The following is a 17403-nucleotide window of genomic DNA, read 5'->3' on the forward strand; positions in this document are numbered from 1 at the left end:
CTTTTTCAACAGTAAGAAAATATTGCAATGCATAACAATTACAAATATAATTTTAACACTCACCATTTTGTTTTTAAAGCAACACTTTTTCACCTTACTTTCACACTTTACATATTCTCACACTGTTTAAGCTAAAAACACATTTCCAACGTTATTGCCGACATACTTTAGTTAATGTCATTAATAACTTTCAACACTTTCTCACCTGCATACTTTCACAACATACTCTCACATACTATTCAAGCCATCAAAACAAAATCGTTTCAACTGCTTTCAGCAAACACACATTTTCTTCAGGAAATGTACCTTTTCTAGTTGTCTTTGAATGAAATAAGGACATTTGTTCATAATTTACATTTAAAATATAATGTTATACTGTTTTATGGAACCATTTGATTTACGCTGGAAATATGTTGGATGACACAATAGCAATGAGTGCAACTGAGTGCAACTGAGTCCATAACAACATTTTGTTAAATGTAATATTTGTAGATAGAATATTTGAATCTAACCATATAACCTAACCCATATAACCTAACTGTGTATTGTCATGCATCATGTATTGAAACAGATTAAATACAGAGGTTTAATACAGATTTGCGTTCTGTGTACTTGACTTTAAGAGGGTAGGACTTGGGAGTTGAGCTGCAGGACTTTTGAGTTCAACTGTTGGACTCTAGAATAGACACTAATTAGTCTTCTATAATGAAAAGATAGATCATGTTCATGTGTTGGTTGTTGATTACAAATAAAAATCCAAGCACCTGAAATAACTTTACTTGACTAACAATGACCTAAGAGATGGGGAAGGAGGTTATCACCAGCCTACTGTCTTCCAATTATATCAGGGACATGGTATAATACTAGTTTGTCACCACAAGGGCACAATCAAATAGATCACTGACACCTGCCATCCTTTTCTTCCTGTCTCAGTATGGTAAAAAGAGTAAGAAATGTACTTTTTAATCAACATTTCATTATGGTTTATTATTTTAGAATACATAGTGGATGCTTCATAGACAATAGCCATTTGAAATAATGACATCAATAATATTCTAACTCACAAAACACTGTAAACCAACATAGTAATACTCTTTATATATTGTTAATGATTAACAAGTAATCAATAAAACACAGCTCTCTATACAATACTGACTTGGCCAAATAAGACTGGCACCATCGTCATCATTATGAAGGCTTAATGACAATTTAGCAGAAGCCTCAGACTAGAGCTCTCCACAACATTTCAACCTGCCCACAATATTCAAAAATATTAGAGGCATTCAAGACTATGGAAATACCTTGTACTGTACATCAACTATGGGTTCTGTTGTTTTAAAAAAGGATACCGAAAAAACATACTAAGATGCCCTGCCCACATGGGCGTGGCTTTACGTAGACATTGCGCCAAAAATACATACTATTGCTACTATTTGGGGAGGAATGATATCTTGAAAAGTACATGTTGTACTACATGTTATATAGTACCACTGTTGTACATCTTGATAGCCTGTTAGTGAAGATATTGTTAATGAGTATTTTTCAATAGATTCTAGTTTTATAGTATGAAACCTGCAATACTTGAGTAAAAAGTTGGGAAATTACACAACATGCGGGCACATTAATAACCTTTACATTATTATCCCATTGTCCTTCACAAAATCACATTGGTTAGGGTTAAAACATTTCAGGCAAAGCTGAAAAACTGTTTTGTAAAAACACACTTTTTTAAGGATGGGTAATTATTAGATGTGTACATCCTATTTCTGCACTTAAAGGAATTGATAAGCTTAATTTCAAATACAATTTGCTTTCTATTAATGAAATACCCATGGAGGGAACTGCTTCGAAAAATTGGTATTTGAAAAGCTTGAATCACAATAAGAGCAATTGATATTACTATTATGTGCTTTCAAATGGGGTTTCCAAATAAATGGCTAAGACACTATGGATGAACTGCCATGCGAGGAACAAGTATGAGAAGAAAGAAAAGTGTTCCGTGAGAAAATCTGTGTGCTTCATGAACCTCCTTATTGTGCTCTCCCTCCCCAGTTGGGCTGACCATATTTAAGTTGGGTTGGGACAGGGTTGTGTTTAGTTGGCTTCTAGTTGTGTTCTGCCAGAACATCATTGAAGATGTTGAGCAAAAGGTGAACGTGGTACTCCTTAAAGACCAGAGATGGACGGAACCGAATCGAGCAGTCGCCACAACCCCCCAGGAGAACCCCTGTGTCAAAAAAGAGAAACATACATCAGCAAGTCCCTGAATTTGTTTATATGTGAGAGGAGAGAGAACAACATTACTGCATCCCTTCTATGGTGTACCTCAGGGGTACCTCCTTGGACCAGTTTCTTATTCTCCATCATCCATCATCATCCTCCCTATGGTATTCAATAACCTACTTCTTATGAGGATTCCATGTGGATTTAAACATACTTTTACAGTATACATACAGCTTCTAAATCAAAAACAAATGGTTGATAATGAAGTTTTACCTTTGTCCCTGGCCTTAAGGAGGATACTGTTACGTGTTGCATCATTGCAAATGTCAATGGCACAGAATGTCCCCTGTCCTCGAGCGCGGCTCAACAGGTTAGGGTACTGTGCCTGGGAGGGAAAAGAGAAGGCAGTATATGCACACAGAGATCCAGAGAGTGTGTGCAGATCCATAACTTGTTTTACAAACTAACCTGTAGTGCATAAAGCCCCTGCAGCAAGGCTTTCCCAGAGCGCGTGACCTCTTCCAGAAGATTCTCTCTACGGATTACATTCAGGACCTCTGCCAGGAACAAGTTCTTAGAGGGGTCTCCCATCCACGTATTAAAGATGCGGTAAGCCTGGGAGAGAACACATGCAAAAACAATGTAAACTAGAGAGAGTACAATTTCTGGGGAAATTGTAGGGTGTGCTTGCTTGCATCGGTTGCACAGGGGTCCGTTTTTTAATGACATTTTTACAACTGATATTTCTGTATATTTTATATAAAAATGCATAGGACCTACTTATTATTTATAAAGATTACATAGATTTAAAAGCATCTTTTTTTTGCTGCTCATTTACAACTCAAAATACGAGTGAAGTGTAAAATGAAATGTCTTCTCATTTCCCCTGCAAGAGGCAGCCTCATAGCTGAATCAAAACGAATAAATTTGGCAGACTGGTGTAAAAATTGACCTAATCTCTATGACTTAAACGTCCTTTTAAGTTTTTCCCTTCTCATGATATTTTCAGGCATTTAGCCTACTCATATTGCATTCATTCATTAATAAAGAACCCCCTTTGAAGATTATTCTACGACGTTACCGGCAGTAGAAGATGGAATCGTGATTCAAACAGTACCATCTGCTAACTGAAAATATGCCCACCAAAAACGCAAATAAGCTTGACATTTATTTAGTGGAAAATCGCTCATTCATAAAAAGCTCACTGGTAGCGATCATTGTCAGTAACAACGCAAAATGCGATATAGCCCTGTGTGGAGAAGCTGCCCCGGTAAATTGTACTACTACGGTACAGTACTAGACTACTGCTGTGTTCGTCTTGGTAGCGATTGCGTTGGTTGAATTGGATGTAACGTTCCGTTGTACGGTTTAGGCTGAAATTAATTATTTTCATGAACAGATTGACAAAGTTTAGGCTGTGGCAATGAAGTTCAGGTTAGTAGTTAGATAGACTTTTGATTAAAGTAAGTTGAGTGCCGAACATGTTCTGTCGCCGTTTGACTGTGAGCTGTGTAGATGTTTAACAGCATGCTTAACAGCATTCTCACAATAATAAATATATATGTGAGAGAACAAAGGTTGTGCTCTCGCCGAAGGCTTGAGCACACCCAATAAACGTAAACTGCAAATGTTTACTCCTCGACAGGTCTGCAAACGCCTTTGTAAACCAATATTTGTTAAAACGTTTGTTAACCGAGACCGTAGGTCTCAACAGGTTTTAACAAATCGAGGCGACAAAGCGTTTGCTGACCTGTCGAGGAGTAAACATTTGGTTTCTTATACAACAATACGTGGGAAGATCCCAAATCAAACACGTCGAATCTGGAGCAGACGCAATGTTGTCAGAGCAATCAGCTGCACTTGCACTGGTGACGTCACTACATCTCCAACGCAACATAACAACATCAATTCGTCTTCTGTCTGCTTCAGATACTTCTTTAAAACGGGAAGCGATTGCGGGGCGTTTGCGGACCTGTGCAAAAACCGTATTTAGTTGTTTTAGTTTTTTGGGGGGCTTTTTAGGATACTTTGTTGCCGAGCAGATGCAACGTTGTTAAGGTCAATGGCTACATCTCCAAGGCAACCGCTTGTTGCTAGGTCCGTAAAAACGTTTATTTACGTTCTACAGCTATGCACTTGTGCAGAAGATAAGGCATTTACATTTTAAGTCACAGGATGTTGACTGAACCAATTTAATATAAAACAGCAGAGGTTCCACTATCCTCAACGCATTTTAAAAAGATACCGTATTTCTTCGAATAAACGCCGCCCTCGAATAAACGCAGCACCAAAAATGAACGTTGTGTAATAAACCCCGCCATCGAATAAACGCAGCACCAAAAAAATCTGAAAACGGTTATTTAATTGGTTAAATTCAACCCCAGTATTTATTACACATGTATATAACTTTCTGTTTGAAAGCTAACGTGTATGAACATTTAGGCATGCTGCTTCAGATTTCACACACCTGGACTGGCCATCTGGCATACCGGGCATTTGCCCTGTGGGCCGATGCACTTTTGGGCCGAATCGCTAATATAATTTATAGGCCTTTTTTTTCTTCCTTTTTTGGGGGGGTCGGGCCGGCCCATAAAGAACTGACGGCGGCCCATTGGTTCATTTTCTTTATTGGCACTGGCCTGAACCAATCAAAGCCTCCCGTAGGCCCTGAGACACGCATACGTTAATGCGTATGCTGGTTTAACATCGGTAACGTTTAGCATCGCTAAAATGGATAAACGACCGCCAAGGCGCAAGGGAGGCGCAGAAAAGTGAAGGGAGAAAATTATAAAAAAATCTACAGGCGAATGCCACAAAATGTGCAAAAAATTCGAACATGTTTGGGGGGGGCTTTAGCTGCTTTAACATCAGCATACCTGTAGATGAAGGAGGGAGGTGGCTGGCTCAGAGAGGAAGAGACATACTGACAGGGTCAGGGAAGAAGCCGAGGAGGAGGAGAGTGACCATGACAGGGCCATGGGAGCGAGTGAGGAAAAGATGGAAGAAAAAGTAGTTGACGACGTGGTAAGGAGTAGGAAAATTAACAAGGACTCTAAGGAAGGGAGGGAGGCTGTGGGTGTGTTATGTGCGCCTTACGTCGTAACTGCAAAATCCAATAACATGAATAATACTGAATGAAGTAGCCAACTGAAGGGGAAGATTATGGGCATACCACGCTCACACAACTGATTTGTTATAGGCTAGTAGTAATACAAAATAAAATAAATGATCTATCTAGCTAAATTGGAGGACACAGTATTATTAGGTTACCCTATTAAAACCACTGCAGCCACCAAGCAGAGGTAAAATGGTATCACAAGGTATCTATATGGTAATAATACAGTGTTGTTCAGAGGGCCATGCAGCTTTCCACTGTTACTTGCACTTGAGTATGGACATTGTGTACTATATGGCCTCCAAATCGTCAATAAAAAGTGAGTGAGTACACTGCTTCTCTTGTATTGATGCTCTTTTCCAGGTCATATACTACTCTCAGCTTTATTGTAGCTTTTGGGAAGGGTTGGGGTTATTGTATTTAGCAGACACTTTTGTCCAAAGCGACAAAATATGAATCTTACGATAGTTCAAATTAACAGTAAACAGTTTTTAAAAGTTGCTAAGCCAATATTAAGCAAAATAGTAATAATAACAATAAAGGCAATACAATATCAAATATCAATAATAAAAAATACCGTAAAATACCATAAATATACAAATCATAACTCTAAGAATTAATTAATTATTTAAGTGTAAGATCAACAAATAAGTCTTGAGACCCCTCTTAAAGGATCCAAAACTATCACATGAACACAGAACACTAGGCAACTCATATCATAGAATGCACGCATATTTTAAGAGGACTGTCTGCAGGGAATGTGTCTGACCAATCACGGTGGGTGTGGGCCGCCTGGGTCAAAAATGCCAGGGCCGATTTTTTGTCCCAGTCCAGCCCTGCCTGTATTTGAGACAGTTGTACTACCAACGCACACCTAATTGATAGCCAATGAGAAAGGGAGTTGCTGCACTCATAGACAAACAAAGAATAGTCAAGGAGGTCAGCGGTAGTAAATGAAACCTGCGTTTTTAGCAGCATGATTCATTTGTCACAATGCCAGCAACGAAGTTGTCTATGGCTGCACTGCAGCTACAATTCACGAGATCACCCTTACTAATTAAACGCCGCCCTTGAATAAACGCCGCCCTCGAATAAACGCTGCACCAAAAATGAACGTTATTTAATAAACGCTGCAGCTTTTATTTGAAGAAATATGGTAATGTAAGCATGCATGTTGTCTTTTGTAGGCTAAACCGTTGTAACTTTGTGTAGTCTATTAGTCTACACAGAAACAGTTGTAGCTAATAAACTTCTAACTACACCTACTGAAATAAACCATCCACTTTAAGTAATGTATTTTTCTTAGTTAGCTAGCATTTCATCAGTAAAATAGTCTAGGATTATTTGTATCGCACTGACATAATATTGTTCCTGTGCCTGTTTTCGGCTGGCTATATCCATATCTTTTAGGCTTGCGAGAGCTAGCTTAGTGCAACTCAGTCAACTCAACATGGCAGTGTTGAAAGCGAAGCGAGCAAAATTGGCAGCAAATTATTTTTTCAAAATGTCTAAATGCTTATCCACACAACAAAAATGTCAACACTGCACTCCATTGGATTATAAAAAGAACACCTACAAAATATGCACAGTGCCTGGTTCTTGAGAAGGTATTCCGAAACTAAACCCATTCTAATATGTTCATGCACGGATACACAGAGATTCCTGTCAATATTAGGGAGATATATTGCTTTTGATTTTGCTTTATATATGCTGCTCTTAAATTTATAACGAAGAAAATCCACCCTGAAAAGAAATACAAAAATACTGTACTCCATGTGCTACTACAAAAAAAAAATCATAGATGCCACCTACGTCACTACCAAATAGAACGCCACCATATTCACGACCGATATCGCCCAGTATGGCCGCCCACACTGCCCATTTGAATGAGAGAGACAGATATCTGGAGAAAATTACAATTTTAGGCTCTGATCCTTATTTGTTACCCCCAGTTTTCTTTTGTCCCTTATTATCTGCCCCAGGCTTGCTCCAATTGGCTTTCCATGATATATACTAGAGCCCGACCGATAAAGGATTTTTAAGGCTGATACAGATACAAATATTGGGTGATTTAAAAATCCGATATTCCGATATAAAAAAATAGTAAAAAAATCCATAAATGCGTAACAAAACAAACAATTTTCCCTAACATTAACGGGAAAGCAGACGTTCTTATCGAGAGCGACTTACAGTAAGTACAGGGACATTCCCAGAGGCAAGTAGGGTGAAGTGCGGGTTTAGTGAAAACTTTGTGATAACGGGATTCAATGTGCTTTAATTCTCTGATGAATACCTAGGTTAACGTTACCGTTTCCCGTCACAATCTGTAATTTATTTTAGCAACATTCTCAGCCCTTAGGCCTACATCGCTAATGTTACTCGTCGTGGACGTGTACTCAGAACTGACCAAATGCTTTTTGACACTGAAATTAAGACAAATAATTGAAATTGTATTTGGTCTTCTTCATTACCTACAAATAGAACTCTAACAATGAGTATGTTTATCGGCTATTGTTCCTACAATTTACATGAATCACCTGTGACCATGTACCGTCCTGTAACTGGTGTTTCAGCAAATCTATTTCAAGATTGTAGGGGGTCAATGTTGACCAAACAACTGAAAATAATTCCTATGGTTTGAAGGAAGATGGGAAACTGAACAGTGTATTAACAATAACCAAAAAATGCCAATACCAATGGAATTACAGTTATTTGACTCTATGGGTTAAATCAGAGCAAGAATGGTCAAAGTAAGGTTACATAATATAATAATTTAATCAAATTGCAAATGAATGAAATCAATGAAGGTTAACTCTTACCTACTCTACCATGATTATTGTAAACCAGATAGAAAGCAAGAGGTGAGGAAGAAGGAGTAGAACAAGCCAGAGCTGAGGAGAAGGTCTCAGGAGCTCAAGAATCCACATTTGCTTCACAATTCCTTTTATACCCAAGAACAACTAATCACACCACAATCTTGACCCTTACTTATCAACATGACTAGCAATGCTACAGTAAGTTACACAATAATGTGTGATAGCCAACAAGTTGAGACCATTCATCCAGTAACTCCATATTTCACCATATGAAAGGTGGGGGCAGATTGATAGCCTTACAAGATCAGCCTTTATTCTTCTGCCCTAAGTACACCATCTCTTGGTCAAAATAGAAATTAAGCAAATTCAACAATTAATATTGATATAGGCTATTGTTCCTACAATTAACATCACCTGTGACCATGCATCCTCCTGTAACTGGTGTTTCAGTAAATCTTTTTCAAGATTTGCCTTTATTCTTCTACCCAAGTAGGCCTACACCATCTCTTGGTCAGTTTTTGGCACTTTCTTCATGGTGCAGTTTGTACAACTCCTATACTTGTAACTGGGAATACATGAGATTGCATTACATTTCACAGTTCCACATGCAGAATTCACCTACCATTAAATTAACATCTCACTGTATACTGCATCCATGCTCCGTTCAACAGGATCAGAATGTGCAAATCATTTTTTATATTCATTATTCTCATGATGTCAGTGTAACTGACAATTCCACACAAGCCTGTAAATAAAAGTACATGGGGAGAGAACTACCAGTAGCTACCATACATAATTCTCTGCATCCATTTCTGCGGCAGCAGTCAATGTCTCTTCGTCATCTTAATCATCATCATCCTTTGATGAAAAGCATTCTGTTGGGGGAAACTGCTACTACAAGTTGAAATAGGCACCAATTGATATTTTCTTTGTATCATGTCGAATATGATTAAAAACCAAGGTGACGTCAAGGCTACAATCAGGATAAGAGCGTCTGCTAAATGACAAAATGTACAATCACAAGCAGGGTTGCCAGGTCTGTGTGACAAAACCAGCCCAAAACCAGCCCAATGGCCAATAAAACCAGCCCAAAAACCATCCCAATATCAGAACTCAAAATATGCCCCTGCCAAACCATATACACTGCTTTTAAAGTCCAACAGCATTGCTATCATTGCCAAATGTATTGTAATATCTACAAAGTAACACCAAATGTTTAGTATGCCAGCATTAAAAACTGTTTTCAAGAGGTTTTCTCAGGAGACTGAGAGCATTAGGCACGTGTGCACACGCACAGTGCGTGTGTGTATGTGGGCGTGTCCCATGTCCATGTGTGTACGTGCTGATCTGGAGTCAGTTTGGTAGGATTTGGGTATAAATAAATTATTTTATTTAAAATATGGATTTTTATTTAAAGATTCATGTAATTTGCATGCAAAATAGGTCTACGCTAACCAGCGGACACAAATTCAACCCGCGGCAACACTTCAAAAGTAGCCCAATTCCGCGGGAAAACCGCGGACCTGGCAACACTGATCACAAGCGTATAGCCTAAGCAAAATATGTCTTACCTGTTCGTAGTATGGTTAAACTCCTCTCTGAGTTCCTTTACCTCTGCTCTATGACCATGACCAAATTGACTAAATAGAGACATGGTCTTCGATTGTAGTCTAACCACAATGTCACCAATTAAACTAGAGGTCTGCTGAACCACAAAGATTATGGTGGAAAACGTTTGGGAAGACTTGGACCTCAGATTTGCTAAAAGAAAGAGCTACCCGATTGGTAATGCCCTCTTGTTCCAATTCATCCCATTCATCTACAGCTTCCTGTGCTGGTTCCTCTTCAGCATTCAGGAACTCACAGGCCGGGGAGGACCTTCACAAAGAACAGGTTCAACTTGGTTTACATGCTGCAGTAGGTGTCTTCTGTAGACTTAATGAATGTGAATGTTCTGCCGCAGCCATTTTCGCTGCATTGGAAATATGTTGAGGAACTATTTACATTGTGTAATGCACGTAAATGTCACCAGGAATTTGCCTTTTGCATCGAAAGCAAACATATGCCATTTGTCCTACAATAACTAAAACAAAATAAAAGTAATTTCTTTACAACTGGTCTAATCTATTCTAACTACTTACAAGTTCCCTGTAATGTTTTAGGAACTTAAGCCTGAGGCCGATTTTTGGGATTAGGTTGTGAATGGTTCCCTCATCAAGCAGTTTAAAACTCTCCTCATCTATAGCATTATAGGCGAGTCAGGTGGCTGAGCGGTTAGGGAAGGCTAGTAATCAGAAGGTTGCCGGTTCGATTCCCGGCCGTGAAATGACGTTGTGTCCTTGGGCAAGGCACTTCACCCTACTTGTCTCTGGGAGAATGTCCCTGTACTTACTGTAAGTCTCTCTGGATAAGAGCGTCTGCTAAATGACTAAATGTAAATGTAATGTCATTATCTGAAAGACAGACACGAAACAAAAAATGCTATTTTACAAAATCACAACAAAAAGACACATAGACACCCATACACAGGCATGTTACTTGCATAAAAATATATACACCCTATAAGGCTTTCAAACCTGATTTACTGACCTAGGAAACTATCAAGAAGGTCTGGAAGCTGCCATTCCTCAAGTGTATCCCTAACAAAGCTGTCCATAGCCTAGTGGATTAACCTGAAACATTAAAACGAGGAGAGCATCATATAGACCAATTATTTGTTTGTAAACATTAGGGATGCGCGCGCAATGTGGCTGCAGAAAACCGTGAAAGGATAGTCTTTATAATGGCTAGAGAAGTACACGGATTATACAAATAGTTCAATTTAAAAAGACCAAAAAGGTCAAGGAGGACAGCCTTTAAGAGAGAAAGCGATTCCCCATTGATCTGTCACATCAGAATTTTGATTTGGGTTACGAAAGTCTTGAAATTTGAGTGAGAATGTCGCCCGGTAGACCCCATAGTCTCTTAGGCGGCAGCCATGTCTTCACGTCATGTCACAAAGTTCATAATTTTACAGTTTTACAGTCAATTCTACACCTAAAAAGTCAAGCAGGGCAGCTTTCAAGAGATATGGGAATTCTGCTTTTAGCCAGCTGGTCCGATTATTTTTGTGATTTGTGTAAAACTGGCAATCTGAGTGAGACTGCGTCCCCGTTACACTCAACTAGGGTCGCTCACTGTGCACAATGTTGTATTTCACTCCATTCTACACTATAAACGTCAGGGAGGACTGCCTTTTGTAGATACAAGCCTGCTGAAGATAGCCAGCATCAGATTTCTTTAACCAAGCCTGTTTCATTCATCATTTGCCTGAGAAAGCGACCTCCGTTAGCAAGGCTAGTTTTGCCCGAGCCACGCTAGTTTTGCCCGTTCACTTGGTCAGGCTATTTAAAGGTATCGGGGTCAAGTGACTTTTGTGCATGGACAAATGAAACGTAAATGTAATTGTCCAAAGGACAAGTGCCTCAAAAAGTTAATGTCAAGCCCTGAAATCCAGTGGCCAGAGATATATGATGACCTGATCGACACTCCAAGTGTATTATACCCGGGAGAAGTTTGTCTTTTGCATCCGACATGCGCAGTTGAGCATGCTTGACAGTCGTGTGACATAGGGTGATAATTGGTCTATAGGCTGAACAATAAAAATAGCACTGTAATATTATTATAACAAATACATATCCTACTGCATTGGTAATCTCAGAGGCCTTTACTGTGAAAAACAATATGAGAATTTGCAAGGTAACTTCCGGTTTAATCCTACATTTTTACCCCCTTTCCACCAAAGTGAACCGGGAGCTAGTTCGGAGCTGATGCTAGAGCCAGTTCAGAGCTGGTTCAAGAACGGAGCCTTCTAAGAACCAGTTTGCTTTTCCACGGGCTAGAGAGCCACCACAGAGCCACATCATTACGTCACTGTAGACGTCTCATCTTTCCCAGCATCGCTAGCGCGGCAGCGCCAAACACAAAGTAGAGCCCGTCTAAAGGCTGTTTATCCGAAGAACGCAAGGTTGAGATGCGTGTTTTCTTGGCTATTGCGCAATACCCTGGACTCGCAGCAGTATGAAAACACTGGCATTATCAGCGCAACATTTTATAAACCTTTGCTGTATAGTGTACATTTGTGTTAAATATAGGCTCAATAGCTCATAACATTTGTGTTTGTCATTTTACTCATTTGATAGGATTATGATCAAATGCAGCAACAAGTGTCTGCACTGCGATGCTAGCTAGGTTATCGAAAAGTCGGAGCAAATTTACAAATGAGCAGTTTCATCAATAAAATAAGCACATTTTCAGCAACTACACTGCCCACTTCTCGTTACATTTTAATTAGTGGTGGGCCGTTATCGGCGTTAACGTGCTGCGTTAACGTGAGACTCTTATCGGGCGCTAAAAAAAATATTGCCGTTAATCTATTCTCAAAGTTGGGTTGGGAGCTGGGTCTATACTACGCAAGCTATGATGACTTTCACCTTGATATTTTAGCGCGGATGTATACCTAGCCAAATTGCACTGTAGGGGGCGAGAATGAGTCTTTGAACCTGTGTGTATGCCTTGTGTATGAAATTATCACATCAAACGTGACGTGCTAAGATGGATGCAGCTATGAAGCCGCCTGGTTTGCTTCAGGGAAAATGTATTTTTAAGAAGCTTCCCAATGGAAACCTCGACAAGACTAACGCTGCGTTCACACTGCAGCGTTTTTTAACGCTCTGCATCGCTTGCCTTCCCAGTACACCACGCACGGGGGTGTGTTAGACAAGTTAATACAGAGTTGTAGTTCTCTAAGGTCACTGTTGTAGTCATGGCCAAGCGTGCAGATTTGGGTTCATGTACTCACAATATCGATCAAAATACCACTTTTACACAACATTTATGTAAGTGCAAGATTTTGCTAGTGCAGGATTACAGTAGAATACATGTTACGCCACCGGTCACTCAACCAGTCGTTTGTAGGCTGGGCTAGCGAGCTAGCAGTGGCACAGAACAGTCACGTAATGTGACGAGACTGAATTTAAAAGTAGGCTATAAAAACACAGTAGGAACAATGACGACATCGGCAACCATGCACCATGCATTATTAGTTTAATGTAATCTTTAAATTCAGGCTCGTCACAATAGTAACTTTGTTCTGAACAGAACTGGGTGTGCAGACACATACGAAAAGTTTCTCCTCCATCTTGAAATTGTGAAACCTAGAAATGTTTATCATGACCAAAGGTTGCTACGTTACAAGAAACAAGAAAACAATCCGATTGGCCAACGCTAGCGTTTTCACGCTCCTCATTTACATAAAGTTGAGAAAATCCAACTTGCAACGCTCGCCTTCCCACAATGCCCTACGCGAGCGTCAACGCCTGGTTTCATTGAAAATGAATTGGAAGCCGACGCCGCGCGCCGCCCGCTCCGCTGCAGTGTGAACGCACTGTAAGGTTGTTTGCACCTTGTGCTATGCAGAATTAGTTTACTGTAGGAGTTCTTCCAGTCTTAAATACCACCTAAACGCAAAGCATCCCTTATTAATGCGGAAGATGCCGGGCCAAGCACTGACGTAGCGCAGGGGAAGAGTCGTCCTCAAACTACTATGTTTGAGTGCAACCGAGGCAAGCCCGTCAGCACAGCTATATCAGCCAAGCTAACTAATCTAATAAACAGGTAATAAACACAAGTACATCTTATTGAACATAATTTATTTTCATCACCAATTATCATAGTAGAACAGCTTTCTCAAGCAGTTTGTGATGCATTTTGGAAACAGGAGATGAGCCCCTGGTCTAATGCGCCACCTAGAAACCCGTTCTCAAAGACTTACTTTTAGTCATTATTTGGGTAGCACACATATTCTGAATGCCTTCGACGGAATTCAAATGAGCCATTTTAATCTAGATTAATCTAGATCAATGCCGAGATTACAGTGAGATTAATCTAGATTAAAAAAATTAATCTATGCCCACCACTAATTTTAATTCATATGCTGATTTACAAGTACCGTTTAGCTGAAATAGGAATTGTAAAAACTTAGAGCAATGGCGGTCAAAGGATTCTGTTCGTCTTGTTGGTCACGGTAATTCCGCCCCAAGCGGTTCTTAATTGGTTCCCACACTAACCCAGCTTCGAAGTGGTGCCCGTTGCGAACCACTTTCCCTGGTTCGGAGCCGGTTCTCAGGCTGTCGAAAGAGAAAGAACTGGTTCGAGATTAAGCACCGGCTCCGACCAGCACCCAAAACGCGTCGGTGGAAAAAGGGTATCTGTGGTCTGGTGCTTGGTGGTTCATTCACACTTTCATTTTCATTAATTCTGTCATCAGAAATATCATCTCCTTCCAGTTCAAGACTGGGTACAATCTCATAATCCGTGTTGTCATACAAATGTTCAGCAATCTCTGCATAACTCAGAAGATTTAGTAGCAATCAACTGGCCTATGTGTTTCTTACATGTTTGTCCATCCACATTTACAAGTTAAGTTACAGGACCTAGTACTTGTTCAATTACACCAGATTTCCATTTCTTTCCATCCCCTCCCCGGAAATTATTTACCAGCACTGACTGATTTGGCTGTAAGACTCACACGGTTTTGGGTTTTTCTCACACTTTCTTGTTTTTCTTCCATCTGCACAGAACTTGGGTGTAACTTGTGACAACCTAGTCCCAGTGGCGCGGGAAGGGGGGTGCTGAGGGTGCTGCAGCACCCCCTAGCTGCAGGAAGGAAAAAATGAATAAAGGTGTTAGTAATTTGTTTTATTAAATATATATATATTAAAACGATATAATAAATAATTTTGCTTTGGGGAAGAAAATAGACGTGTGAAAAATTAGTTTGCTAGTTTTTAGCTATCACAGGCATGCATCTTGCTATATGGGGTTCATGGAAGTTTTTACTTGCTAACGGTTAAAGAAGAACGTGAAGGAACATGGGCCAATTAGAACTTTTTGTGTGTGAGCGAGCGCTAGTGAGCGAGAGACCGAGAGTGTTCATGTACGAGTTTTTATTTTCCATATGCAACAAGTAGCATATATATATATATATATATGGGGAAAAAATAAGCATATAGACAGTACCTTACCACCCCCACTCAATACCTTCCTGCGCGCCTGCCTAGTCCTGACATTTCTCCTAAGAAACAGCTCAGAAGGAGTTTTTCCTGTGGCTGATGATTGCGTGTTCCTATAACTAAACAGGAAACTATCAATGCAATGGTGCAAAGTACGTCCATAACCCTTCTGCTTGCAGACATCCCAAGTCTCCCGGAAGTTCTGGGAGTCTCCCGCATTTCAATAGCGGCTCCCGGACACCCGCAAATGCTATACAATCTCCCGGAATTCGGGGATTTTGTATTTAGAGCGAGCGCGAGACTGTGCAATGGTCATTTATGGTCGAAACAGGTGCATATCGCGCGTCCTGATTGCGTCCCGGGGGGGGGGGGGGTGAACATGCTGGTTGAGGGGGTACATCATGCATGCGGATTGCGTGCCTCCCGGAAATGAGTCTCTGCAGGTTGGGATGTCTGTGCTTGTCTAGTGACTGTTTAAATGACTGCGCCAGCCTTTCGGCCAATTCGTTAGAGGCTGGACTGTAAGGTGCGGACTTAATGTGTTTAATCCCATTGCCTTCTAAGAGTGTTTCAAACTCTTTCGAAACTAGCTGTGGACCTTTGTCCCAAACAACCACTTGGGGGAGCCCATAAGCTGCAAATAGACCCCTCATAACTTCAACAGTAGCGGTAGCTACTTAATTTGACCATCATTGACCAGCAAGAACTGATGTTTTCCCTTTCCTGCAAAATCAATATGTATACACTCCCATGGCTGCTCTGGCCATTTCCAAGGGGGTGCATTGGTGCTTTGTTAGGTGCATGTCTATTTTGTTGACAGGTCAGACAACTTTTTACCATGTCTTCAATTTCTGCATCTATGCTGGGCCACCAAAAATGGCTCCTGGCTAATGCCTTTGTCCTAACAATGCCCAAGTGTTCTTCATGTAGTTCTTTTAACATCTGGTGGTTTAGTGTGGTAGGTATTATTACTCTTAAACCCCATAGAACACAATCTGCTTCTCCACTAAATTCCTCACGTCTGTTCCAGTATGGTTTCAATTCATCATCAAACATATGTTTAGGCCAACCACTCTGTGTTAAATGTCTCACTCTGGTAAGTATATTGTCTTTATCTGTCTCTTTCTTTATGTCTTTGGCTGACACAGGAATTGACTCTAACCACGACACTCTGAATTCAGGGTTGCTTAGTGGTGCCTCTTTCTGTAATGGTAATCTTGATAACCCATCTGCATTGGCATGTTCTAATGATACTTTGTAGACTATGGCATACTGATAAGCTGCCAATAATAGAGCCCATCTCTGAAGACGTGCAGCAGCTAATGCTGGAACTCCTGTCGTTGGTCCCAGAATCTTAACAAGTGGCTTATGGTCGGTGACCAACAGAAATTTCCGGCCATATAGGTAATCTCTGAATTTCTGAACACCAAATATGATACCTAAAGCCTCCTTCTCAATTTGTGAGAAATGTATCTCTGTTTTGCTCAAGGTACGTGTGTGCTATCACTGCCCCTAAGCCATATGCACTAGCATCACAGGCCAACAATATTTGTAATTCAGGATCAAAATGTGTCAGAATAGTTGAAGATGACAACTGTGCTTTCGCCTTCTGAAAGGCTGCTTGACAACTAGTGGACCAGCTCCATGGGCTATTTTTCTGGAGCAACACTGTCATCAGTTGTATGATGGTGGACAGGTTCTCAATGAATTTCCCATAGTATGTCAATAACGCTAAGAAAGCACGAAGCTCAGTGACATTCTTTGGAACTGGAGCATTGGCTATTGCTTCCACTTTCTCTTGGATAGAGTGTAACCCTTCTCTGTCAATTTTGTGCCCCAAGTATGTTACATTTGATTGGCAGAAGCTGCATTTGTCACGGTTTACCCTAATACCTCTCTCTTGCAAACGCTTTAACACCTGTTCAACATTTTCCCAATGTTCACTTTCAGACTTCCCCGTTATCAAATTGTCGTCTAGGTAGCAGACAACACTTGGAAGGCCTTGAAGTATCTGATCCATAATACGCTGAAATATGGCTGGTGATCTGGCGATGCCATAGGGTAACCTATTCATCTGATACAGCCCTTTTGGTGTGTTAATGGTCAAATACTGCTTAGATTCATCATCTAGCTCTACCTGCTGGTAAGCTTGAGTAAGATCTAGCTTAGTGAAGTATTTTCCACCAGCTAACTTGGC

The 17403-nt window shown here is 40.4% G+C and overlaps 1 protein-coding gene across 1 annotated transcript; it reads right to left on the bottom strand.

The window, feature by feature from the left end:
• Positions 1-968: 968 nt before the first annotated feature.
• Positions 969-2889, bottom strand: LOC134013580 (4-aminobutyrate aminotransferase, mitochondrial-like). The gene is made up of 3 exons (XM_062453085.1): positions 2692-2889; positions 2497-2608; positions 969-2227 (listed from the first exon to the last, which is right to left on the bottom strand). Exons 1-3 carry the CDS (start codon positions 2812-2814, stop codon positions 2106-2108), a joined length of 357 nt encoding a protein of 118 aa, XP_062309069.1. The 5' UTR covers positions 2815-2889; the 3' UTR covers positions 969-2105.
• Between the last annotated feature and the right edge of the window lie 14514 nt (positions 2890-17403).

This window comes from Osmerus eperlanus, chromosome 2, assembly GCF_963692335.1.
Source record: "Osmerus eperlanus chromosome 2, fOsmEpe2.1, whole genome shotgun sequence".
In the NCBI taxonomy this organism is placed as follows: domain Eukaryota; kingdom Metazoa; phylum Chordata; class Actinopteri; order Osmeriformes; family Osmeridae; genus Osmerus; species Osmerus eperlanus.